Below are 26246 nucleotides of genomic sequence, written 5' to 3'. Positions count from 1 at the left end.
GGTATGCACAGGCATGTGCATTAAGCACAATGCATGGACATAGGTGTGGACATGTACACATAGAGACAAACACACACAGACCTCATACTCATATTTGACTGTATATGTTTTGTTGAATTGCTCCATGCTCAGTAATCACTCACTGTTTGACATGGGTTGCAAATCAGCCATGGCTAGAAACCTGCATGCATTGCATCTACGTTGTATTTTAGATATGAGGCAATGTCTTTAAATTTGTCCCTGTCAAATAAACAAGCATTTAAATAATAAAATAGTTATAATAAAACAACAGTAGGACATTGCATGTACTCTTTCAGCTGTAGTAAGTTAATGGAGGTCATGCACTTGCAGCAGAGGGTTGGAGCTCTTTTTGACAAGTGTTCTGGATGATGATGATGCTGCTCAACTACCAGCTGATACATAATTGCGCCATCTACTGGTGATATGAAGAGAAACAAATACACGGAGACACCAGTCTGTATACACCTTCGTCCACAACGCAGGTGCTGAACAATGTTTGTCTGTCAGTTTCTACCGATAGTTTTTTGTTTATTTCATGTAAAGTAAAAATGCGGGCTTCCGTTGTACAGCAAAAAGGTCAAAAAGTGGTCCAGCACAATGAATGAGTGACGCATGGATCTCACCAATGGCGAACGTAGCCACTATCTATAGCCCCGCCCACGTCAGCATGCTCGTCCAATCACAGCGCTCTCTTCGGGGAGGCTGGGCGGGACGGTTACATCCCCGACAAAGGTAACAGGTTGCAGTCGCCGCATAAATGAACTTGTTGCCGTGTTAATTTGCGTAGGAGTTGTTTCTTTCCACCCACTTTTCTGCGTGGACTTTGATGGAAAACATTTGAATTATCACCGACACCAGGGAAGCGGAGTGTCGAGGAGGAGCAGAGTAAAAACTTGAGAGTAAAAGGTAACTTTACGCTTGTTGTGTTGGACTTCACATAGCCAGACAGCTAAAAGCAGACACACGAGCTGTCAGACAGTTAGGCTCTTTGTGGGATGTTTTTGTCCACTATGTGACGCTTATTACTTCCTATAAGTTAGTTCTGTCATCATTTCTTACAGTAATCTATTACCTGGGGTATCTGTTTGCCAGTTTAACGTTAGCTTGGTAGCTAACGTCAGTTTGATGATGGTTCGAGGGTTAACAGTGACCAGTGCTCTGAGCTAACGTTACCTCAGGATAACTTGCCTGTTAATGTGATGGGAAATACATGGGACGGGTGTTTCTTTTAAACGTTTAAGTACTCTAAATGTGACCACTCATTTATGGAAGTTGAATATAAGACTTTTAAAGATAGTTTAATGTCGGAAGTACTCACATTCAGTAGCTATTTCACTACCAAAACAGGTGGCCTAATGTTACCTGCTACCAGGGTGAACTGTGCACTGAGAAGCAAACAACTGTAAGACCTCAGAGACAGTGTTTAGGACACAAGGGGCTGTATGCAACTATATTTAAAATGCTTTAAGGCTTTGAATCTATGCTAGCCTGACATGTATTCTCTGCAACCTCTGAGGGACATCTCGAAGAGCATGTCTGTGATTCAGAGATGCTCTCTTCACTATTAATCTTGAGTCCGATGAAACTGATGATGCAGGCAAGTAAGAAGTGCAGATTATAGTTTTGAGTTGTGGGGAAAGGCTCATGGATTGTGTCATGAAATTGAATAATTACAGCACTGCACTTGCTAAGCCACTGACCATGCTGACACAGTGTACTTTTAAAACAGAATTAACGTGGGGAGAAAAGCTAGTAGCACATTTTAAAGGGCACCTTAGGCATTTCAGTTTTTGAAGTTGGTCCAGTATTGAGAGAGACTGCTACAGTGGTGAAATAGGCTGCAGTGTTACCACTCTGGGTATTTGTCCACTGACAGGCTCAGGTCTTTATTCTAAGTGTCCACCAACATTATGAAAAGGATCCTTGCAGAGATAGACCTTTTTGTTTAACCAAAAACAGACCCAAAATCGCCCTCAACAAAGCTCCTTTTAAATAAACAGTAATTTACATATGTATAGAGGCAGCATATTTTGACATCAAACTGGATGGATTAAGAGTTTAATTCAACCAAATCAGAGATAATTGGAACAGTGTAATAATGAAGGGAGACGGCTTTTGTGAGTTTTATTTTGTTTCTGTCAACTCAAAATGAAGTGTGTTTCATGATGAAAAAATGATTGTTCATTCAAATGGAGTTTGGTTGGCTTGGCTAGCAATTTTGGGGCTGTTTCTGGCTCAGATTCTTTCCATAATGTTGTCGGACACTTCCGATAACAATCTGAGCTTGTTGGTTCCAAAAACAAGCATTTTTAGTCGTCGTAATTGACAGTGCCTCATTGTCCATTTACTTTACATTGCAGCCTGTTTTGCTGCTATCACACAACACTAGGCCAATTATAAAAACTGTTGTCTCCATTCAGGAATTACACACACAAAAACATGACAAAATAAGGTCCAGGTTGAAAAATACCAAAGTAATCCTTTAATTCTGGACAAAGTGTTAAAGGTTAGTCTGATGTTACAGGTGCACATACTGCAGTATGTAGATAAGTTCCCATAAATCAACCTCTCTCACACACGTACACACTCTTGGCCTGTGTGTGTGAAAGGACAGAGCGAAACAAGTGTCTGGAATGTAGGGTAAGGGAGGGGTGTATTTATGTGCTCCTAATATGGTGTCATTTGTTTACTATTTGGTAACACTGAAGTATCTCTTTGTTATGCCAATGAACTTCTCTGGAATTGAAAAGAGGAATAAATGGCTGTTTGTTTGAGCGTGAAAGAGGAGTAGTGGTGAGTTTGGAGGAGAGATTGACCGCTTCAGAGAGGAAGAGGGCCTGGTTTTATGTCAAGAATGTAATAGAGAGGAGGGAGAGCACCCTGAGGACTGAGAGGCTGCGTGTCCTTAGAGGACACAAAAGGCATGGAGCTGTTGTTACTGTCCATCGCTGTTACTTACACCTACATGTATCTAATTTCTAGGTTATTATGCCTGCAAAACTTAACGATTCACCTGGAAGAAAAGGGACAAACTACTGCTTTACAGCTCGTCCATTTTTGCTTAGTAGTGTGCCATTTACTAGTGCATAAACAGTCGATTAAGTGATATAGTCAATTGAATTAAATTATTTGACAACTGTTTTAGTGATTGATGAATTACTTAAAGTAATGTCATGGCAAAATGCATTTATTTTATTCTTTTTATTTATGTGTATTTGCTGCTTTTCCCTCTGTCATTGACCTTGAAAATAGTAGTTTGACATAAAAACCTTAACTCAAGGTCCGCTTACGTGCTTTCACTGGCACTTTCAACTTCATTTCTCTCAGTCATCCACAGCAGATGCAAGATACAGCTTGAGGAATTGTAAAGAATGATTCAACTTTCAATTAGTTCAATAAAAAACTTGGCAGGTTTATGATTGTTAAGGCATTGTATATCCCCTCCTAAAAACACATCATGTATTGATACTGTAAGTACATACATTGCAGTATGTAGGATGATACATTTTTGTATTATAGTGAATGCAGCACAAATAAAAGTTAAGACTCAGAAAGCATTCAGCCTTTGCCGCTGTCTCCAGCTGTATCAGTTTTAGGCCAGGCCAGAGATGATCTGATCACATGAACCATGCTGACTCTGTGAGTCAGCAGAGGCACTTTCATGACTCCACACATTGCTGTTGTTTCATTTCTCTCCACACCCGCTCTAATCTCCTAATTACATTTTCCATTCCATCTCGGATCTTAACAGGGAAGCGGCTCCAATTCAATTTAGTGTGCAGGAATTCAATTTGAGGCCCGAGGCAGAGAGCCCGTCAGCATAACTGCAGGGTACCATAACTGGCAACGGAGTCAAAAAGCACCAGATAGTTGGGCATGCAAGCCTGCAAAAGCTTGTTGTTGAAGTCACATCCTATTAATGACACAAGCATGAGTTAGAGACCTTTGCATGAGAGCGTGTAGCCCACTATAAGAATATTAGAGCTGCAGCTGATGCTTTTTTTGATGATAAATGAATCCTCCTAGTATTTACTTGATTCTTTGTTTAATCCATAAAATGTCTTAGCATAACCAAAAAATCTCAAATCTCAAAAAATTAGAGAAGAAAAAAGCAGCAAATTTGCACAACTGAGAAGCTAGAACTAGAAAATAATCATCATTTAATTGCCTATTGATTTATCGACTATCATTTCAGCCCTAAAGGATACAGAGTCACACACCGTGTTGCTTTCAAATAAAGAAAGCAGTTACAGTAGGTGTGACTGACATTTTAATATGACAGCACAGCCACTGTATAACCAAATAGATTACAGAAGAACTTGTTTGATATCCTACTTTCAATATGGAAAAGGATGTTTATTTTAGAGAGGTGTGAAAAAAAATAACTTTGTGGAGAAACCTAGAAGGGAGAACGTATGGGGACAAAAATGTCAGTGTTGAAACAAACTTGTTGTAATCAGATAAACAGTGTAAGGGAGGAAATGAAAGACCACGGGGATGGTTTTGGCATTCTCAGAATTGCTGCCCTCATTTTCCGCCCCACATCAACTGGACAATAGGATGGGTTCCCCCTCATCCCTGCCCCTCTTCGGCATTCTTCCTCAGTGACATACAAAAATTAAACTGATGAGGAGATGCAGATTAACAGATAGTAACAGAGAAACGTCCTGTTAGTATTGTACTGTAAGTCAGTTTGGCACCCTTACGCTCTACAGATCTCCCTGCTTCAGTTTCCCATGAAATCAATGGACATTGCCCTCGTATGGCACGTTCGTCAGTGCATGTCATGCTTGACCTTGCAGTGAAGACAGTGCGCTGCAGACCTCATGCTTGACTGCACAAATGTGTTGTGACATGGTGCTTCCTCTGTGGTTCCCAAAGGGTGGAGGGAAAAAAAAAAATCGACTAGCTGTGCACCTCTGATGAGCAGGTCTATCTGTGGACGATGCTTACGCACCACAAGCGCACAGATATCCTCAAAGGTCGTTGATGTCGTGTTGATTCGCACATTGCCAGCCCAGACATTTTCCATCACCTATTTTCGCTCCAAAGTTGTTTCATGTATTCATTTTCGCTTCCACAGCAGGGACATATAAGATTATCCGTCCTGGCTCACTTTGCTGACTGTATCTTTTTCCTGGCTTGGATTAGTCTGTGCTGCGTCATACAGCCTTCAAAATCTGCATGGAAATGTGAAAATGCACGTGTAGGCGTTCAATAATGCATGGGTGCATTTGTTAGTTATCTGTTAGATGGTTACTTTCATAGTCGGTCCTTTGTGTGCGCGCAGGGGGGAGGGTTGCGCACAGAACAGCTTGACTTTGGATTTTATCACACAACGCACTGATAAGAGAAGAAAAGCGGAGTGTTTTCTTTTTTCTCTCTTTCTGTCTCACTCCACCCTCCCTTTCACTCTCCCAGCCCACTTTCTGTCTCTCACCATGGAAAGCTGTGGAGGGGAAATAAAAGGTGCAGAGGTCAGGGAGGGAGTGTTGTAACAGGTTTGATGTGAATTTAATGAACCATACCAGTGTAATGGACATGGGGGGTGAGATCCTACAGTTTGACCTAACACAAGGCATGTTCAGTCAGTCAAGGTAACATCAGGAATGTTCACTTAAGTACTTTATATTACTGAGAGTGACGCATAAGGCTGACAGTGACTTATCATTAAACTGTGACGTATGATCAGTTGAGATACAAATAGTTTCAGAATTACTCATCAAGAGCTATCAAAGTATAGGAAAAGGGAGGATTAGGGAGTCGAGAAAAACTCAAAAGTGGAGAAATTACAGAGTGAAAGAATGAAAAGGTCCGTACTAGTTGCTGTGGTACCTGTCTTTATTCAAGCTGTCAAAGTTTTGAAGTGGGAATTAGGTTTAGTATCTGGCTGGGAAACTTCCAAAAGTTGGGAAAGGCTTTGTTGGTCCTTACAAGTGGAAAGTGATATGTGGGTGTGTGCTTTCAGGTTAATGACTAATGGAGTGCACAGAGCACAAAGTCCACACAAGCAGCCAAAGAGGCAGAAACTAAGTGTTACTGCCTATAAATCTGTGTCCTTGTTAGTGTTCAAAGCGCTTTGTCTAACAAGGTTTTGACATTTCAGGGTTGCATGTGAATTAATGTTTAGGTATTCTTAGATTTCCTCGCTGTTTCTTTAACCTGGCTATTGATCATAATGTCCTTTTTACCCATACGTCCCTGAATGTGCTACTGTGAGCATAGTCTAAGCGATACTGAGTTTATCAGGCCATTACTAGTTTGACTCACCGGATATAAGCTGCACCTTATAAACCTGCATTGGCTGGCTATATAGGCCAACATTCCTTCCCCCCTTCCGCTATCTGCGTGTTGGGTTTTTAAAATCCCCTTTGCTATGGGAAACAACAATAACCTCTGAGCTAAGAACTGAAAAAAATAGCATGTTTTGGTGAAGATGTGGATTGTGCAATAAGGCAAACCTGTTTTGTTGTTTCTGGGAATTGTTGTAAAGATTTACAACCTATAAAACAACTTGTGAACACACCTCAGAGAAACCCAGACTTAATCTCGCAAGACTCTCATTCCTGATGTTGATCTGCTTTCTGACATGGTCAGTCAGAGTTGGTTTGTCACATCTTTTTATCCCTGCAGCAGCACGCGCCCGTGACATTGCCTTCAGCAATTTACCGATCCGTTCCACTTCACACGAGCCTCTGTGACACCATCGTGATAATGTTCTGTTCTGCAAGTGCCACATGCAGCCAGCAAATCGATTTTGGTTTTTGTACAGGTCCAGTGAGCTCCTCCAGAGCTAAAGTATAGTCAGGCTTCACCCTTATTATATTAAGTTTCTTTTTTTTTTATTAGTAAAGTTGAATCACAGGGTTGACATATGTCTGTTAGGCCTACTGTTGTTGGTGGCATTTTCTTTTGCAGAGAATTACCTATTATAATGACAGTGCTAACCTCCTCATGTGCAAATGTAACACGATTTTGCATGGGTACCGTTGCTGCATCCTGGGCTCAATACAATTGTGATTGGTTTAAAGAAATACAGACATACCAGAGCATTTTTTCCCCTATAACAAAATGATGATAAGTGCTTCCAGACCTTTCTCTCATGTTGACACAGTGCTGCTGAGAGTCTGGCAATGTGAGACAAGGCCAATACTAATATCCGTAAACAGAGCTCCCTCTGCACAGCCAGTCTCAAGGATCAGGTGCTAGTTGGCCACAGGAACATCTTCAATAAAATCATCAACATAAACCACCGCACACTGAACTGAATTATTGTGATTTTATTTAGCGCGAATAACGTGCTTCACCCGTGGCTTCTTCAGGTTCACTCGACTAATATCAGTATATGGAATTTTAAAAAATCTGCTAATGATATATTGGCTGATAGTAAACACGTAGCATAAACAAACATTGCTGGTACAGGGTTTTATTTATTCTATTTAATTTGAATTGAAACGAAGATAGCTATTAATCGTAGCATAAACGCTAGCTCCCACAGAAGAAACAGTATTGCCAGACCTCTACTGGTGGACACATCTCTACCTTTCCATGTCATATACTGTCATGTCGCCCAGCCCTATTATACATAAATAAAAAGCTGAATGAAAATACTTAACAAAAGCAAATACTGTATGTAAAAGCTCTGTTCTTATGTGTGACCTAACCACATAAATGCGTTTTTCTTCTTCTTCTTCTTCTTACCCTGCCCTGTGCTGTGTTACCAGCATGAGCACACCGTCCTCAGGTCGCAAGACCCCAGTGGACTACGGTGTCCAGATCCGCTTCATCAATGACCTCTATGACACTGGCGGGGGGCAGCCTGGGCCACAGCCCAAGACCAAGACCAAGACCCAGACCACCTCCAAGTACGGCGTGGCGGTCAGGGTGCAGGGCATCGCTGGCCAGCCATATGTGGTCCTGAAGGACGGAGAGAAAGGAGACTCGTATGGGGTTCAGCTCAGGACCCAGGGCCACCCCGGTTACAGTAGCCTACCCCGGCGGAGAGAGAAGGCAGAACCAGGAACACAGGGGGCAGATGTAGGAGGTGGGCAGGGAGGGGCACTACGCCGGGCACAGTCCCATGGGTCACTGCTGGAGAGGGATGGAGAGGGAGTAGCAGGCAATGAGGATTTTCAGTTGTCCAGGCCACCAGGAGATGGGAAGTCTGGAAGTTATGGGAATCTGGATGGAGGAATTGGAGTAAGAGGGGACAGAGAGCAGGTTCAGCGTGTCAGTAGCAGAGAGGGGAGCATGGAACGGAATATGTGGGATGGTTCGTACAAAGCTGGGCTCAACGGGTCAGTGGGGTCAGTGAGGAGCAGTCAGTCCTACCCTGCCCCTCCTCAACAAACAAATCAGAGACAAACTCCTGTCAACAGACAAATAAACAGGTTTGACGGTGGTAACACTGAAAGCCAACAGAGAGGACTCCATCCCCAACAGCAAGATCCCAGAGCTACATCTCCTCTCCTCACCCCCAACCCCTACAACTCACCTCCGTCCTCAACTCAGAGCAGCCTGGGACGCAGCCAGCCTGCTGTCACCAAATTTCCAGGACACTCGGCTAATCACTGGACTTCACCAGGGAGATACGCTGCTGCTGAGACGCCGCAGGCCACTCTGACTGAGGCACAAGTAAGAATAAAATATTTAATAGCTGAGCATTACCACTGATTTTTAGTGAGCTCCAAACACCATGTAGCATGCAACATTGCAAGAGTAGTTTTCTGATCTATGTCTCAAGGTGACTCCTGACCTTTTGCTGGACCAGGGTCAGAGTGCAGAGGCGAACAGCGAGGAGGAGCAGGTCATGCAGACTATATACAACATCCTGAGACAAGGGTATGGACCTACACCTAGGGTAGAGGTTTTATTTCGTTATCATAATGCACTGGTGATGAATGATTACTGTCGTGTACGTTTGACCATTTTCACCTTCTCTCAGGAGCAACGAGAGTGATGTCGTCATCAAGCACAAAGTCAAGGTCATGTTTCAGAAGATTCAGAGTCTCAAGGTTTGTATGTAATTCTGTAAGGCTTTGTTTCTGCCTGTTTTATACGTCAGGTAAAGACATAGTATGAGCAAGCTGCTTACGTTTGTCTCCATTTATCTTGGTCTTCAACAGCCTAAAGAAAGACCTCAAGAAGAATGGATGAGAGAAAAGAGGGAGCTTGAAAGGAAGATGGCTGAACTACAAACTGCCCTGCAGGAGGAGAGAAGGGTAAGCAAAGTAGAAATAAAGATGTGAGGGCATAGATTTTTTTTATATTGATAGCCATCCAAATACTAACAGTAGGTTATTAGCAGTGCTGAAATTTATCTCTACGCTTTTCTTAAGTGCACAGGACAATTTTACATTCATAAACAATACTGGAATTTCTTTCAGTGCCATGATAGATATCATGATAGAGCTTTGATCAAGGCCACAAAAATCAGGCTCGACCCTATATGAACCTGCGCAGTGTCTGTCCTAGCCTGACTTGAGCACGAACCACGGCAGAAGTTTTGGGCCCGAACCCATTAAAATATCGACTTTCTAGTGTTAAAAAAAACAACAACAACAACAACAAAAAAAATACATACATTTTTATTATTAAAACATTTATTACAAGCTAAGGGCTAGGGACTATTTTCTTGCACCACCACTTCTTCCTTTTCTTCCTTCTGTTATTTCAATAGTCTGTCGTCTCATACACGACAGGCTCAGCAGAGCGGGCAGCTGCTGGGGAGTCAGAAGCAAACATTGCCCACTAAGTCTCCTTGCACCCCCCCCCCTTTCTCTCTTGCTCTCGTTTTCTGCTCCTTTCGCATGTGTACTCCTCATTCTCCACTATATTGCTTGATCTCTCTGTCACTCTCCCTCTCTCTCAGTCGCTATCCCCCTCTTGTGATTTGGTTCATGGCAGCCCCTGCCATTTATGCATGAGAACTGCCAGTCTTATTTAAAAAAAAATCACTGGTAAATTGGCCAGAGCCTGACCTGACTCAAGCTTGTGGAAATATTTTGAAATTACAGCCCCGCCTGGCTCTGCCCGAACCAGGCAGGTTAAGTTGGGCTCAGTCGGGCTTGGACAGAGAATTAAAGCTCTATTCTACAAGGAAAAATAGACATTAAGGGCATACAATCATAGATATTTATTTAAAGATAAATATAACAAGGGTATAACATGACAACTTTTCTTGGTTAGTAGCAGAGAACAGCAGAGTGACTGTAGTAAACATTAACAATATGAGAGTGAGAAAGCGCAGCTGGTACCAATGTATCGATGCTGCAGAAAATGTTAGATGCAGAAAACCCTTTAAAATATTCAGACTCAATATACATCAACAAATCAATATATCTGACAGCACTACACTGAAGAATGTACAAGTTTTAGGTTGTTGCTGACATTTCAGTGCCTCGAATGACCCACCAACCTCTCTAAATTCACTTGGCTGATTGGAACTGGCTGCCACCAGAAGACGTTCACATTAGTAGAGTAACCTGCCACTTTAAATCAGCTCTGATTACATGGTGCACATCCAATGCCACACACATCAAGACTCTCATCCAAGTCTCCTAAAACCCCCTCTGCTATCAAAGTGTAGGAAAATAGCTGTTGGTTGGTTGAGAGTGCGAAGCTGTCCTCAGTGTTTTTATGTCTCTAACTAATCTAACCAGGAGCGCTGGGGGGTTTCTTGGAGTGTGCTTCAGATTAATCCTCACATTAATCCTTAAAGCCCTCTGGCCTGGTCAAAGGTGCACACACACAATAATCTAACTTCAATAATGACTCATTATGAGTTGGTTTAAGGAAGGTGGGCAGGTCTTAATCCCTAATAGCTCCTAAGAACTTAATCCCTTATGCATATTGATCGGTGGGCAAATGCAAGCTTGCTGTAACATTTCCTAAAAGCCCATTGTTAATGCCACCAGAGCTACCTGATGTCTAATGTTTCACTGCTCTCATTTATTCATCATGTCTGCTTGTGCGTAGGACTCTGTTAGCAATTCTGATCCCACTCTGAAAGCTGAGCTGGAGTCCTGTCTGGATGAAAATCTGCAGCTCCGGGAGATGCTGGACCGGAAGAAGAAAGAATTAAATGAAACACAATCAGAGTGAGGACACGGCAGCGTTCACACACTCAAACACACACGCAGATAGGGGAAAGCAGGAAGGGGGCATGGTACCATTGTCTATGAGTCTTTGTGGTCAGGAGTGAGAGGGCTGCCTGACAAGCCCACTTTGTTTTCAAGCACACGCTCCTCACAATTTCATAAAACAAGCAGTTACTGTAACTTATTCACAAGACAAACAAGTGTGCCATAGTCGCATGAACTGAAGGAATCATTCAGCAGTGTTTATGTCCTCTTTTCATCGCAGGCTGACTCAGCTGCGTATGGACAGGGAGAACGCAGAGGCACGGGTCAGAGAAATGGAGGACCAGCTGGCTGAGCTTCAGGATGAACTGAGAAGAGAGAATGGCAACAAGACGGTATTACAGAAACACACTCGCATAAATAAACCCACACAGATGCACAGGGAGAAACTATCTCAACCCACTATTGGGTTTTTTAATAAGATGAGACTGAAATCTAGACTAAACTGAAAAGGTTTTGCAGTTAAAAGCAAGATTAACTTCCTGTTAAACAGATGGTTCACCCCAAATAATAAATACACACTTTTCCTTTTACCTGTAGTGCTATTTATCACTCTAGATTATTTTGGTGTTAGTTGCAGAGTGTTGGAGATATCAGCCATAGAGATGTCTGCCTTCTCTCTTGCATCTACTGTTATTTCACCTAGCACCACCGAGCCAGCTAACATTATACCTCATCCAAGGTAGACGCTAATGATATTTACATCTCAGGCTGTCATATTCAAGAGCCATGTGTAGATGCATGCTTCCTCCTGCGCAGTGGTATGGTTGAGGGGTGTAGAAAGAAAGTAGTTCCTACATGAAACAGCTCGCAACAAGGTCTGTGGATTATCATGAGTACCTGGGTCATGATTTCTGAAAAGAGACATTGCTGTTGAGTTTTAAAATGAATTTTGAGCACCACAAGCTGAGTGCCATCTAGTTCCATTATATTCAAGAGAAGGCAGACAACATTACTCGGCATCTCACACCAAAACAATCTAGGTTGATAAAAAGCATGACAGGTAGGAGGAAAAACATATTTTTAATATTGAGTGAACTGTCCCTTTAAGAAAAAGCTGTATAAGGTTTGTGTAAACAAATGAGCAATACTGTACAAACAGGAGGCTGAGAGATCAAAAGCATCAAGTTAATATTGTGTGTACCCTGTTCCCTGCAGGACTTGATATCTTGTCAGGCACAACTGATGGAGGTGTGCCAGCTGAAACAGAAGCTGGAGGAGACGCTAAGACAGAGAGAGAGGGAGCTAACTGCGCTCAAAGGAGCTTTGAAGGAAGAGGTAGCCACGCACGACAAAGAGATTGAGGTGCTCAGAGAGCAGTACAGCACCGACATGGAGAAGCTCCGCAGCAGCATGGAGCAGGTGTCTCAGGTGTGTGCACGAACACAGCAGCCAGCTCATCATTACTTTCATTTGACATGAGTCAAAATGAAGGTCAGAAGGGTCAAACCAGTCCAACAACAACAGACCACTTCCGGTAAACTCAGAGAAACCACTTCTACATATATCAAGTTTTTGTGAAAATCTTTTTCTTTTGGCTTTTAGTAGATTGTCTTATTGAGATTGATTTACAAGAGTCAGCTTGTAGCACATCCACGTCTCACTCAAGGATATTTTGACAGGGTACGTGAATGCTGTGAGAGAGAAATGTGAACCCTACATATACATATATATTTATATAAGAATAAATGTTTCCTCATGTATAATTATATAATTTTTACCTACGAATGCTGTTACTCTCCTAAAATGAAAGGAACAGTGTGTGGGATGTAGTCGCATGTAGCGGTGAGGATTGCAGATTGCAACCAGCTGAAACTTCTCCCATACTCCAAGCATGAAGTCCTGGTTACAATTCCCTCCATGGTCCTTGTTCAGGAGATTATTACCGTGAGCCAAATTATCTGCAGAGATCTCTTCCTCTCCAGAACAAGCACACCCAGTGATTTAAACCTGTAAAAACACTGAACAAAGCAGTTTCACGTTACAAATCCATTTTTATCTGGTGGTGTTCGGCATGTTGGAGACAGACCGCTAGTCCAGCACCTGCTACTGTAATATATCCTCACCTTTTTTCTCTGATAACTTAAGATCCAAACGTTCAGAGGGTTTTTACCCCAAGCTGAATTATCTGCTCAGTTCTTTTCCTCTCTTAAACAAATGGACAGAGTGATTTAAACCAGTAAAAACACTGAATAAAGTAGGTTCAGGTTGACAAAGTGGTGTTTTTTCGGTGCTGCCTGCAATAGAGTGGATTTCACTACCTGTCAGAGTACTAGCACAGGAATGTCTGCAGAGGAGATGCAGCATGCACAGGTGCACTGAGCACGCTCGGTCAGGTGCACTATCATAGCAGCAAGACATAACATTTTAACCTTGACCTCCTCAATGAAAATAGTATCTTCAATAAACGCAGAGGTCTATCTATGTATGTTTTTATGTCTATTAAATGTTAGGGATATTTACAACATGCCCTAATTCTTCTTCTGTGGTGCATTTTAGTCTCACGCAGGGATCGAGGCAGAGCGGTTGCGTGTGAATGCATCCGTTCGCACCCTACAACAACAGTTGGAAGACTGCAGAGATGAGAGCAGCCACTGGATGGAGCAGTTTCACACCACCAGAGACGAACTTCGAACAACCAAACAAGAGTGAGTTTATTCTAATATATTTCTCACAGAGTATATTCATTATAACCCACCTGGATTTTGGGCTCTCCAATGCTTACTCAGACATGGGTTTTTGTCACCATCTTTTCATGGTTCTTTGCACCTGCTGTACTACTAATGTGTGTCCATCTTTCCTCTTTCACTCTACAATGTTTCTCCCCCTCTCTGTCAGAGAGCCACCCAGCAGCACTGAAACACCGTGAGAGTCACTATGTGAACAGCATTTGTGTTTAGATGTGCAGACCTGTAGATGTGGCTAGCTGTGCTAACAACTGTGACTGTAGTTTCAAGGTCATCCACACTGACAGACCTAATTCTTTCTACAGTGTCTACATGATCCATATTTAAATATATATCATGAACCCTCAAATACCAGTGGAATGATATGTGGACCATATTTAGTTCTGTGGTTGAGCAGAATTGGTGCTGGAAACCAGTCACCAGGGTTCTCACGGGTCCTTAAAATCCTTAAAGGTTTTGAATTATAGGGAAAAAATCAAGGCCTTCAAAGTTTTTGAAAATAGATATAAATAATTAATCTGTGTCTCAAACTATGCTGTGTTGTGTCCTTGAATTTGAAGGAAGTAGGCCTGGAAAGTCCTCCAAAAGCCCTTGGTGTTTTACAAAGTGTGAAAAACCTGAGTCACAATTTATGTCTTCATGTGTCCATACAGTGTAAAACTGTATGTCAGCAGAAACTAAAGGGTGGTGTGGATGACCTTAAATTTCTATGTTTAGCAAAAATGTGTCGTAGATTTGTTTTCTGTGAGTATGTCTGACTGTTAGATGGTAAAATGTAAATGCTGATTCATTTCCTGTTGTTTGAAGATTAAATAATGACTTATTTGTTTATTGACTTACATCAAAGTGAATTAAGCTCACCTGCCATGATTCACCTGTACAATCCAACTGCTGCGGATCAGCTAATCAAGCAGCACTTACAATACTTTTATGGGGTACATTTTGTCTGACTCAGCTGTATTTAATGTACACTTTTTAGACTCTTGCAAGCCCGTCTGGAAAAAGAGGAGTTTGAGGAGGAAATAAAGGAGCTCCAGGATAGAGTGAGCACCATGAAACAGCAGATACCCGACCCTGCTCACTCACAGACTCTCAACCAGGTGAACATACACACACGATCTCTGATGCCTGATCTGTTTAACAAAAATTAATCAGTCAAACCATCAAATTGTCAATTGTTTTGTTCAGGAACTTCAGCGATACAGTGCTGATCTACAGAAGGCCAAGTCTGAGGTGGAGAAGCAGAGGACGGCATTTGACAAGAAGGTCATGGAGGTCATCTCCATAAAAAAATCTCACCAGGACCAGGAGGCAGAACTGAAGTATGAGATTGACAGGTTGAAGGACCAGTTACAGAGGGCCAAAGAGGATATAACCAAGGCCCAGGAGAAGAGCAAACGGGTTTGTTAAATCTTACAGTGAGGAGCTGAAGCACCCTGAAGGGATTACTTAAATTTTAGTGAGGTTTTAATAATGTAAAAACAACAAATCATGGTGATGTGTATGTGGTAGTTTTGGTTATTACAATGATGAGATTTGCGTTTAATCTCCATCATCTCTCTTGTATTTTTTTGCCAATATCATTCCCTTGTCTTTTTGCCAATAGCTCCCAGACCCATCTGTCATCTCAGAGCTGGAGCAGAAGGTCAGTGAGGCACAAGGTGAAGCTACCCAGCTCAAAGAAAAACTCTTATTAGCTGAGGAGGAAGTGGAGACCAGTAAAACACGTCTCAGTAGAGCTCAGATGGACATTAAGTCACTCGAAGATGCCCAGCAGGAGCAGGAGGAGGCCAACACACGTCTCAAAGAGAAACTCTCACGGTTAGAGGTAGGTCACACACCACAGTGTGGCACTGACTATCAGTGCATTAGAAGCAGCAGACATATTTAAGCATTACTGGACATCCTCTGTGGTTTCCTCAGGCTCAGCTGCAGTCCAATGCCACAGAGAGCTCAGAGGCAGAGATCGCCCTCCACGCTGAGGTGAGAGGCTTGAGATCTGAGCTAGATGAGGCCAAGAGAAAAGCTTCCCGACTGAGCCAGGAGCACCGTGATCTTATCCTGCGCGTGGAGGATGTGGAGAAAGACAAGGAGACACTCAAACAAACCCTCAACCAGCTGGAGGAGGCCAAACGACAGCAGGAGAGAGCTCTGGAGAAAATCAACAAAGAGGTAAGCAGAGGAGATCCTTTTTATTTATTTGCAAAGAAATGAAAGCTCCCAACTGCTCTTTAGAGCACTCGCAGGACAAAAAAAAAACAAACAAACATTCACCCTCTGTTTTTTCCCCTCTCCCTCCCGGTCTCCCGTCAGTATGAGTCGCTGACCATGTCCTCAAGAGAGGAGGCGCAGACTCTCAGGGTTCAGCTGGAGGAGCAGAGAGAGAGGGCACGCAAGGAAATGCAGGAGGCGCAACGTCACGGAAGCGACGCTAAGAGTGAACTGGATAGAAGTCATGTAAATCTAAGGAGACTGGAGGAAGAGGTGTGTGTTTGTGTTTTGAGTGTTTGTGTGCATGCTCACTGACTTGCTTGGCCTGGTTGTTTGTTTGTTATTATGAAAGTCTGGTCTGAATGTTTTCAATAGTTTTGACACATAATATTCATGGTGCATGCTTGGCTGGTTGTGTTCATGGGTCTGTGTGATGCAAACATGCAAAACCACACATTTATTTCATGATGGAAATTGAGTCTGGCATCTCTGTTTCTAATATTATTATGAATCTAACTAGATGTCACGACAAAAGAAGGAGCTTCTGCTTGCATGTGAGGAGAGAGACAACCACCAGCTGGATAAAGAGCTTCTGACCAACAGACTGCGCCACCTTGAGGGAGAGATGGAGGCTAACAAAAACAGCCATAATGAGAAGGCCCGGGAGATTCGCATCCTGGAGGTAAGATATGTGCATCTGCTCGCCTCCATGGTTTGGGAGAATAAACTATGACCTCAGGGCTCTGTGCTGTTAATAGCTGTGCTCTGCATGCACTGTAGTCTGTGCAAATTTCTGGACATGTTTCTACACAGTTCTTACTTTCATTTGTAAACCAAACAAAAATATGGTTTATAGATAACATGTAGGTAATAATTAAGTCGATAGAGATATACTCCCTTATCAAGAAGTACAACAGGTCAAGAGTACTTACATGCTCACATGTACAAACTCAGCATCAATAAGTCTCTCACTGAGGCTAATCCAGTACACACAGTCTCCTTTCTGAGCATGTGTTTCTGTTGTGTTACATCCATTTGGTTTCCTCAGCATATTAGAGAGAGAGTTATGATATATTTTATATAGTAAAAAGACTTGAAGCAGTTCTTTAAAAAAAAAAATTCATTTGAAAGAAGGTTACATTTGTATGATTTTAATTTGTGCTTACTTAAAGATTTCTTTGTTTCCATGGTACAAAAAAGGAGATAACTAACAAGAAAAAAGAAATAAACAACAGCAAAAACAACTTTGCTATCAGCCAGCACCCAAATTGTTACCTTAAATATGGGAATTGGCCCAGAGTTTTACAACCAGTGCATCCCTACTGATCGTCTAATACAGTGGATCTCATCTTGTCCCCATCAGGATAAGCTGAAGCGTTTGGAGTTGGAACTGGAGGAGGAGAAAAGCAGCGTGGAGATGCTGACGGACCGAGTGGCCAGGAGCAGGGACCAGATTGATCAGCTCCGCTCCGAGCTCATGCAGGAAAGATCCTCCAAACAGGACCTGGAGCTGGACAAGAACGCCATGGAGAGACACGTATGTAACACATACACAACGTATGTGTCTGCTGACATTTTTGATTAATAGTAACTGAGTTTCATCCAATCAAAACATACCCACCCTGCTGCCCCAGTTGTATTTTGGGTATTGATGACCTTCTCTTTGTCCATGTCCGTCCCTGCAGCTGAAGGAGCTGAGAAGTCGTGTGGCTGACATGGAGGGCCATTCTCGCTCCTCAGCAGGAGTCTCCCAGCTGGAGAACAAGATCCAGGAGCTGGAAGAACGCCTTCGGTGTGAGGAAAGGTACAGAGCAACAAATAGAAAACATGCTGCAGTCCACTAGATCCCCATATTGGATCATATTTTTTTCACCCTTGTTTGTTTGTTTGTTTATTTGACAGCATGTACAGTACAGGCCAAAAGTTTGGACACATCTTCTCATTCAATGCATTTTCTTTATTTTCATGACTATTTACATTGTAGATTCTCACTGAAGGCATCAAAACTGTGAATGAACGCATGTGGAGTTATGTACTTAACAAAAAAAGGTGAAATAACTGAAAACATGTTTTATATTCTAGTTTCTTCAAAATAGCCACCCTTTGCTCTGATTACTGCTTTGCACACTCTTGGCATTCTCTCCATGAGCTTCAAGAGGTAGTCACCTGAAATGGTTTTCCAACAGTCTTGAAGGAGTTCCCAGAGGTGTTTAGCACTTGTTGGCCCCTTTGCCTTCACTCTGCGGTCCAGCTCACCCCAAACCATCTCGATTGGGTTCAGGTCCGGTGACTGTGGAGGCCAGGTCATCTGCCGCAGCACTCCATCACTCTCCTTCTTGGTCAAATAGCCCTTACACAGCCTGGAGGTGTGTTTGGGGTCATTGTCCTGTTGAAAAATAAATGATCGTCCAACTAAACGCAAACCGGATGGGATGGCATGTCGCTGCAGGATGCTGTGGTAGCCATGCTGATTCAGTGTGCCTTCAATTTTGAATAAATCCCCAACAGTGTCACCAGCAAAACACCCCCACACCATCACACCTCCTCCTCCATGCTTCACAGTGGGAACCAGGCATGTGGAATCCATCCGTTCACCTTTTCTGCGTCTCACAAAGACACGGCGGTTGGAACCAAAGATCTCAAATTTGGACTCATCAGACCAAAGCACAGATTTCCACTGGTCTAATGTCCATTCCTTGTGTTTCTTGGCCCAAACAAATCTCTTCTGCTTGTTGCCTCTCCTTAGCAGTGGTTTCCTAGCAGCTATTTGACCATGAAGGCCTGATTGGCGCAGTCTCCTCTTAACAGTTGTTCTAGAGATGGGTCTGCTGCTAGAACTCTGTGTGGCATTCATCTGGTCTCTGATCTGAGCTGCTGTTAACTTGCGATTTCTGAGGCTGGTGACTCGGATGAACTTATCCTCAGAAGCAGAGGTGACTCTTGGTCTTCCTTTCCTGGGTCGGTCCTCATGTGTGCCAGTTTCGTTGTAGCGCTTGATGGTTTTTGCGACTCCACTTGGGGACACATTTAAAGTTTTTGCAATTTTCCGGACTGACTGACCTTCATTTCTTAAAGAACAACGTTTTTCTTTAGTTAGCTGATTGGTTCTTGCCATAATATGAATTTTAACAGTTGTCCAATAGGGCTGTCGGCTGTGTATTAACCTGACTTCTGCACAACACAACTGATAGTCCCAACCCCATTGATAAAGCAAGAAATTCCACTAATTAACCCTGATAAGGCACACCTGTGAAGTGGAAACCATTTCAGGTGACTACCTCTTGAAGCTCATGGAGAGAATGCCAAGAGTGTGCAAAGCAGTAATCAGAGCAAAGGGTGGCTATTTTGAAGAAACTAGAATATAAAACATGTTTTCAGTTATTTCACCTTTTTTTGTTAAGTACATAACTCCACATGTGTTCATTCATAGTTTTGATGCCTTCAGTGAGAATCTACAATGTAAATAGTCATGAAAATAAAGAAAACGCATTGAATGAGAAGGTGTGTCCAAACTTTTGGCCTGTACTGTACCTAAGGACTGTAACTAAGTAGTACATTTACCCAAGAGCTGTACTAATATACTTGAGTATTTCCATTTTATGCTACTTCAACTCCACTACATTTTGGAAGCTAATATTGTAACACTTAAATCACACATCAGATCTTGATGAACAAATGAGTCAAATTGAAAATCTTTACTGATGGACATTATATAATGTATTGAGAACAAAATGACGCTAAAATGGTCAGTGGAAACCAAAATCATCAACCCAGGGCTGGATTTAAAATCACACTGAAAATCAAAGTAAAAAAGTAAAAAATTGAGATCACAGGCTGATGCAACTTGCGTGAATTTTATCATGGCAACTCATAATGTGACTCAGTAGTGAATGCAGCCCTCACGTGCCTGTATGCTCTCCCGACAATGTCTGGGCATGCTCCTGATGATTCGGCGGATGGTGTCTTGGGAGATCTCCTCCCAGACCTGGATCAGGGCATGAGTGAGCTCCTGGACAGTGTGTGGTGGTACTTGGCAACGTCGGATGCACCGATACATAACGTCCCATAGGTGTTCAATTGGAAAGTGAAGATGTATTAGTGTGGATGCAGCTTCACTGTAATATAGTTCAATGGTGTTCATTATGTCTTTAGTTTCTGATAATGACTTTAGTTGTTCTTTTATCTCAGACATGTTAGGATGTTACATACCTTGACATGTTTCGGCGGAAACTTCCGCCTTCCTCAGAAGTGTCACTTGGTGGTGGTTGTGACGCGTCTTTATCAGCTGATCTGTCAATCAGCCGATATTAAGGACGCATGACCGTCCTGTCAAAAACTGACAGGACGGTCACGCCCTGCAAGCATGTATGCCCCCTCGTCCCTGTTCATTGTCCCTTAAGGAAGTGGGGCCCAGGGACAATGAACAGGGACAAGGGGGCATACATGCTCTCCCACACCTGGAGCAGCATCCTGGAAAGGCGGCGGACGGACAGCAGGTGGCGTGACTGTCCTGTCAGTTTTTGGCAGGACAGTCACGCCTCCCTAATATCGGCTGATTGACAGATCAGCTGATAAAGACACATCATAACCACCACCAAGTGACACTTCTGAGGAAGGTGGAAGTTTCTGCCAAAATATGTCAAGGTATGTAACATCCTAACATGTCTGAGATAAAAGAACAACTAAAGTCATCACTGTAATATAGTTATGCATACACACACATACCCGAGAGTAAAGTAAAGCCAGACATTAACACCTGGCTACAGAGCATCTTAATGAGAGCAATGAGGTGGCAAATGTCTTGCTCAGGGGCATTTTGGCAGTAGTTGAGATGAGGGGAATATGACTCATTAACATGCTCACATCTCTCATGCTCTGCTCTTCTCTTGTATTCATGTAAAGGGAGAAGAACTCTGTGTTGGCATCTCAACGACGTCTGGAGAGGAAAATAAAAGAACTTAACTTGACACTGGATGAGGAGAGACAAACACACACTGAACAAAGGGACCAGGTATACACATTCACCTCCTACTGTATGTCAGTATTTGAATTTACTCTTGATATATGGGAATACATAAATATAAAATGCGTACACAGTAAAATTGCACTTTAACCTCATCCTGTGTTACAGATTGCTCTGAGAGTGAAAGCTCTGAAGAGGCAGGTGGACGAAGGAGAGACCGAGCTGGAGAGGATAGATGGACTGAGGAGGAAGGCCCAGAGAGACATGGAGGAACAGATGGAGCTCAAAGAGGCCCTGCAGGCCAGAGTCACAGCACTGGAAACTGAGCTCAAGTAAGCATTTCCCTTTCTTTGTATCCAATTCTGTCTCTCATCCAATTTGTTACTCACTGTGCGCTTATGCAAGACACGTCCTGACAGCCAGATTATCACAGCAATGTGTGCGAGTGAGTAAGAAGGAGAGACACCATCTCCTCCTTCCTATGGCACAGACGGAATAAAACTGCGTGTAAATGACGTTATTAGCAGCGAACCCAGATTCCTTTTCTGTTACACACAATTACACACACTAAGTAGGGATTCACATAACCTCCCCGAGGTGCAGTATTTCACAACAAATCAGCAATCACCATGTGTGAACAGGTATTTCATTAAATTAAAAAGGCACATTACTCATGTACCACGGGGGAAATTAAATTCCAGACATGCTCCCACTAGTAACAAGGAAGTGCATGTTGTTGCCAGCAGAGGGAGCACTATGATCACTTGGCAGCACTGACACGTGAATAAAACATCAAAGTGTGTTTCAACAGCTAATGATGATATTAATAATGTCAATGATTATGTGTCACAGGAGGAAAACCCAGGCAGCAATGCGCCCAGCTTTGGATTCATCGGTCCTCAGCTCAGATGATGACGACAGCCTGTATGACCCCTCCACCATCACCTCCATCCTCACTGAGGGCAACCTCCAGACCAGCTCCTGTTAAGACAGCGCTTCAGGGACAGGATGAGGGTGGGAAAATGTAGCACTGCTTAGGGAAACAAATGGAAGGAAGTGTAGGTTAGCTGCTTTGTAGACTGGGAGTTAAAGCCAAAAGGCAGAATGGTATACACTACAGACAAGGAGGGAGGGGTGCAAGGACCTAATGATATATTGTAGACATTAGCGGGTAAATGATTTTCCACACCAGAGTGAATGGAGGGAAACAAAACATCCTCTGCATTTCTGGGTGTTTCCTTCAGTCTACAATCTACACTGATGTTCTCCATGGTACAGTTGGAAGTACTCCAACATATGAAAACTAACTACCGCACAAACTCAGTAACTGGAATGCAAGGAGAGACATTAAGCTGGAAGCAGAGAGAGATATAAATAAAAAATACCTCTTGCATTTTTTGATATAAATTCAGTATGTTAAACCATTTCAGGTTTGAGACTCTGAGTCAAGCACTTACGGTACCAAGTCTGGTTTTGACTGAACAATCAAAAATACTCGTTTGGACAGTTTACCTGTTGGTAGCCACAACCATCAAATCACTAAACTTCTGTATCCCAGTGTGCACAAACATTAGGTAGGACTACTAACAAACATAGACCAAACACTGACATTGAGTGCATTCACGATTAAACTATAAGCAATATAACACTTTAAATCTTAAGCTGGTTTTCTCACAGTTATTTTGCCTAACCAAATCAAATGGTTTAAGTACTGCTTATTATACGTAATGAATGAAATGTGGAGTTTGTTTACGCAAAACAAAATATATTCTCACGTTTTTAATGTCACACGGTACACAGGCTAGGAATTAAGAATTATAATATGACACTAATAGCACCTGAAACGCACTGTTAAAAACTATAAATGTGATAGAAACCTCACATTGGTGGGAAGGTTTGATTAGTTATGTTAGTCATTGTTCACTGTATGAAGCAGCTTCCTGTTAGAGGTGCAACAGACGTTTGGTTCTGTGGTCTATAACTTTGAGGACAGATGGGACATTTGTCAGAACATCGTATACTGTGTGGACAGTTTCATTGCTGTTATGTTGCTTGGTCCTTGTTTACAGCTACCAAGGAAAATATAAGATCTTTTATTCCTTGTCAGCTACTGCATCAAAAAGATTTTCAACATACACTTGGACACATTCAGAATATTTATGTTGTCAAGTTTGAAACTGTCTTTCAAAGTAAAATAATGGCCAAATATCTTCCTGTCTGCAGTGGTGCCCCCAAGGAGGGGTGGGGTATCATGATTGCCGGTCCCCTTAGTGAAAATAATAGGATGCCAACATAACTGTTTTTAAGAGGCTCTGGCGTGCTTATTTTTTTTTGAGCTAGCACAAAGGTAGTGGTCTCTTGTGATGTGAGACAACCTAACGCCCCGATCACACATAAAGCATTTTGCAGCATTTTTTGAATGCAACTGGTAAAAAAAAAATGCTTTTGCGGTGCCTTTTTTGTTGTTGTCAGGCAACCACTCCATCACGTCCTTACACTAACCCTCCCATGTATTCACTCTACCATTTTTTTTTCTCAGTAATTAGTAGCTAGTTACTAAAATGAGCAAGCAGAGGGTACTTGCTGTAGTTTTGGTTGAGGGTGAGAGACTGTCAGCAGTTTGTTGGTCGGAGATTTGTGTGGGTACTTGAGACCCTAAAAAAAGAGCATGGATCACAGGGAGTACAACCAGTTGGTCCAGTTGGTTCTCCTCCATGATGGCAGTTTACAGTCATATTTTAGGATGACTTGGGGGCAGTTTGACAACCTGCTGTCTATCATCGGGCCATAAAGCTCTAGGTATCCAGCAGTCGCTACCATCAGTTTCTCCTCCATTGTTTACCAACTGTGAACTTGTTGTCGTGACCACCACAGAAGGCCCGCCTCTCAGATCATCCAATTGGATAATGGGAAAAAAGACGACGTGGGGCACTTTTCCACTCTGAGTTTAGGTTTTTTCGACTTAAGGAGTTCAGAGCGCTCCAGCAAATACACCAGGCGCCTAGAGCACAGAAACGCGAGGCATGTCACAACATAGAAATTGTGAGCAAATTCTCATGAAAAGCCATTACAAAAAGCCTCCTCCAGCTGCTAAAACATTTTCTGTGTGATCAGGGCTCAAGGCATCCATTGGTTCTAGCCATGTTGGCAAGAAAGTTAGGCTAGATTTCGGCGAGGGAACAACTGACATAGCCATTTTCAAAGGGTTACCTTGAACTCTTATGTCTGAATTAACTCTTATAACTGAATGAAAATGTGTGGGTGCCCACGGGTCTCTCCTAAAGTTGAGAAAACTTGTTCCCAATAAATGCTTTTTTCCTCTAAATCAATGTACTCCTTCAAATTAAAACTGTCTTTTTAAAGGAAAAGAACAACCAGCCTAGTTGAAGAACAATGAATCACCTAACATGTATACATACATAACACATTAAAACAGGATTGTTGTGGAACTTACAATGTTAAATGTACTGGTATGAGTCCATGCATATTGGGTAATAAGTTATATAAACTGCAAAATAAAAAACCAAAGTATATCAGCATGTGATTCCTTAACTCCATATTGACAAAGTTTTAAACTAGCCTATGAACTTCAACAGCATATTCGAATCACCTACATCCAGTTACGTCTTTTGGTTTTGGTGTCACCTCGTGGGTTTCAGTGGCTCCAAATGTTCACCTCTGTGATGCCACTGCCTGTCTAATAAAAGCTTAAGAGTATTTGTAGGTGCTGCACTATATCTATGCATTCCTTAATAGCGAGTCACTGAAATATATTCTCATCATTTTCATTATGATGCCTTAAAATTGTTAAAAAGAATTTTGTAACTGTAATTCTTACCTGAATGATTTTGTAAAATGTTTGTATTTAACATTTGTAGATTTTTTTTTTTTTTTGAGTCTCGAGTTGATTTTTGTATACAGTTTGAACAATCAGCCAGAGCGATAATAACTGTATTTCATTTTGCTGCAATGTTATGTTTCTTCCTGTGTTTTCAGTCAAACTGGAAAATGCTAATTAATTTGATTTGTTAGACTGTTGAGTACAAAGATGTTGAATTTAAAGATGCTGGTATATGCTGTAATTATAACAAAAAAAGAAATCACACTGTGACTATACTTCACAATGTAGAATTTTTTCTATGGAAAATCTAGCAACAATAAAACTATGAAGTTGAACTGATGTTTCTTTGTTTGACCTTTTAATGTTCACAGAATGTTAATCAACTACTTTGACTGCATAGTTGTGTTTTTACACATTTCAACATGTGCAATTTCCTCATAGTTTTCAACATTTCTCTTTAACAGAAGGACGTCAGATGTCGCTGGCTCTCTGCCCACTGAGGCTGAGATTACAGCGGGAAGTGTTTGCACATTCCGGTGGATTTCGTAGGAGGCTCAGTTGGCTTCATTGGAAGAGCTCACTGTTGGAGGAAGTCAACAAATCTTTAACCTACATGTAAGTTGATGTGCAGTAATACACACACCAGTTCTACTTTGGAAAAAAAATCATATTTAAAAATGCAAGTCTGTTTCTGATGCTCCAAAAAATGACCAGAAAATCTGTTATTGCAGGTTTAATACTAATTTAATTGTAGCCAGAGGGAAAGACACCTACGCCAGTTGATAGCAGCTCTATTCTAAATAAAAGAGTAAAATGTGACTTGTACTAACGCTCCGTGTGATAGACAAACACTACAAATTAACAATACTGTATATATCACCATCTTCAAGAGGCATATGACAAGATAATAGAGATGGATCATGTCTTTGTTTCAGCTGCAGGGCAGTGCTTCCCTGGAATTAAAGGTTTGTTATCTAAGCCTGAGTTTCACACAAGTGTGTTGTATTAGCTTTTCAATACCACCTACAGGAGTTCGCTAAGCGTATAATAGTTATTATTACCGTGACAAGGACTGTGTGTGTCCTGTACCTGACATGGTCTGATTATAGCTTTGTCTTTTCTACATCTCAGACACTGGTGTTGAAGAGACAAATTACCGTGGCCCAGGAGACATTTAAACATGTTGTAGCAGGAAAAGCACAGGTGTGAGTAATAACATTAATTAGACCTACAGCTTCCTTCTGTGTGGGCTCTTCCAAGGTCCTGATACCGTGCCTGCTGCATTTCCTGCTGGAGCACTTCAACAGAATGAAGCCATCATTAATGTTATTAATCATGTTTGTGCTTTCCGCTATGTCATTATGTCTGCTGTGAGAAAAGGA

General features: G+C 42.1%; 1 protein-coding gene across 2 annotated transcripts; it reads left to right on the top strand.

Moving 5' to 3' along the window:
- The first annotated feature begins 746 nt into the window (after nucleotides 1–746).
- On the top strand, nucleotides 747–25203 carry cgna (cingulin a). 2 transcript variants are annotated; one of them, XM_033641028.2, is made up of 20 exons: nucleotides 747–927; nucleotides 7746–8655; nucleotides 8792–8862; nucleotides 8966–9035; nucleotides 9147–9242; nucleotides 10999–11120; nucleotides 11386–11497; nucleotides 12321–12533; nucleotides 13662–13810; nucleotides 14829–14949; nucleotides 15038–15250; nucleotides 15456–15677; nucleotides 15773–16021; nucleotides 16163–16333; nucleotides 16581–16742; nucleotides 17424–17597; nucleotides 17746–17864; nucleotides 20963–21071; nucleotides 21192–21355; nucleotides 21876–25203. In XM_033641028.2, exons 2-20 carry the CDS (start codon nucleotides 7747–7749, stop codon nucleotides 22009–22011), a joined length of 3582 nt encoding a protein of 1193 aa, XP_033496919.2. In that variant the 5' UTR covers nucleotides 747–927; nucleotide 7746; the 3' UTR covers nucleotides 22012–25203. The 2 variants fall into 2 exon arrangements, with proteins under 2 accessions (XP_033496919.2, XP_033496918.2); XM_033641027.2 differs by having other exon boundaries at nucleotides 8765–8862.
- Nucleotides 25204–26246: the final 1043 nt, after the last annotated feature.

This window comes from Epinephelus lanceolatus, chromosome 10 (assembly GCF_041903045.1).
Source record: "Epinephelus lanceolatus isolate andai-2023 chromosome 10, ASM4190304v1, whole genome shotgun sequence".
NCBI lineage: Eukaryota > Metazoa > Chordata > Actinopteri > Perciformes > Serranidae > Epinephelus > Epinephelus lanceolatus.
The sequence above is the reverse complement of the archived record's forward strand: the minus strand, read 5'-3'. Positions and strand labels throughout refer to the sequence as shown.

Coding starts and splice junctions, on each gene's coding strand:
- cgna (XM_033641027.2), top strand. CDS start 7,747: ATGAGCACACCGTCCTCAGGTCGCAAGACCCCAGTGGACTACGGTGTC. Junction 14,950..15,037: donor ACTCACAGACTCTCAACCAG/GTGAACATACAC, acceptor TGTTTTGTTCAG/GAACTTCAGCGATACAGTGC. Junction 17,598..17,745: donor AGAACGCCATGGAGAGACAC/GTATGTAACACA, acceptor CCGTCCCTGCAG/CTGAAGGAGCTGAGAAGTCG.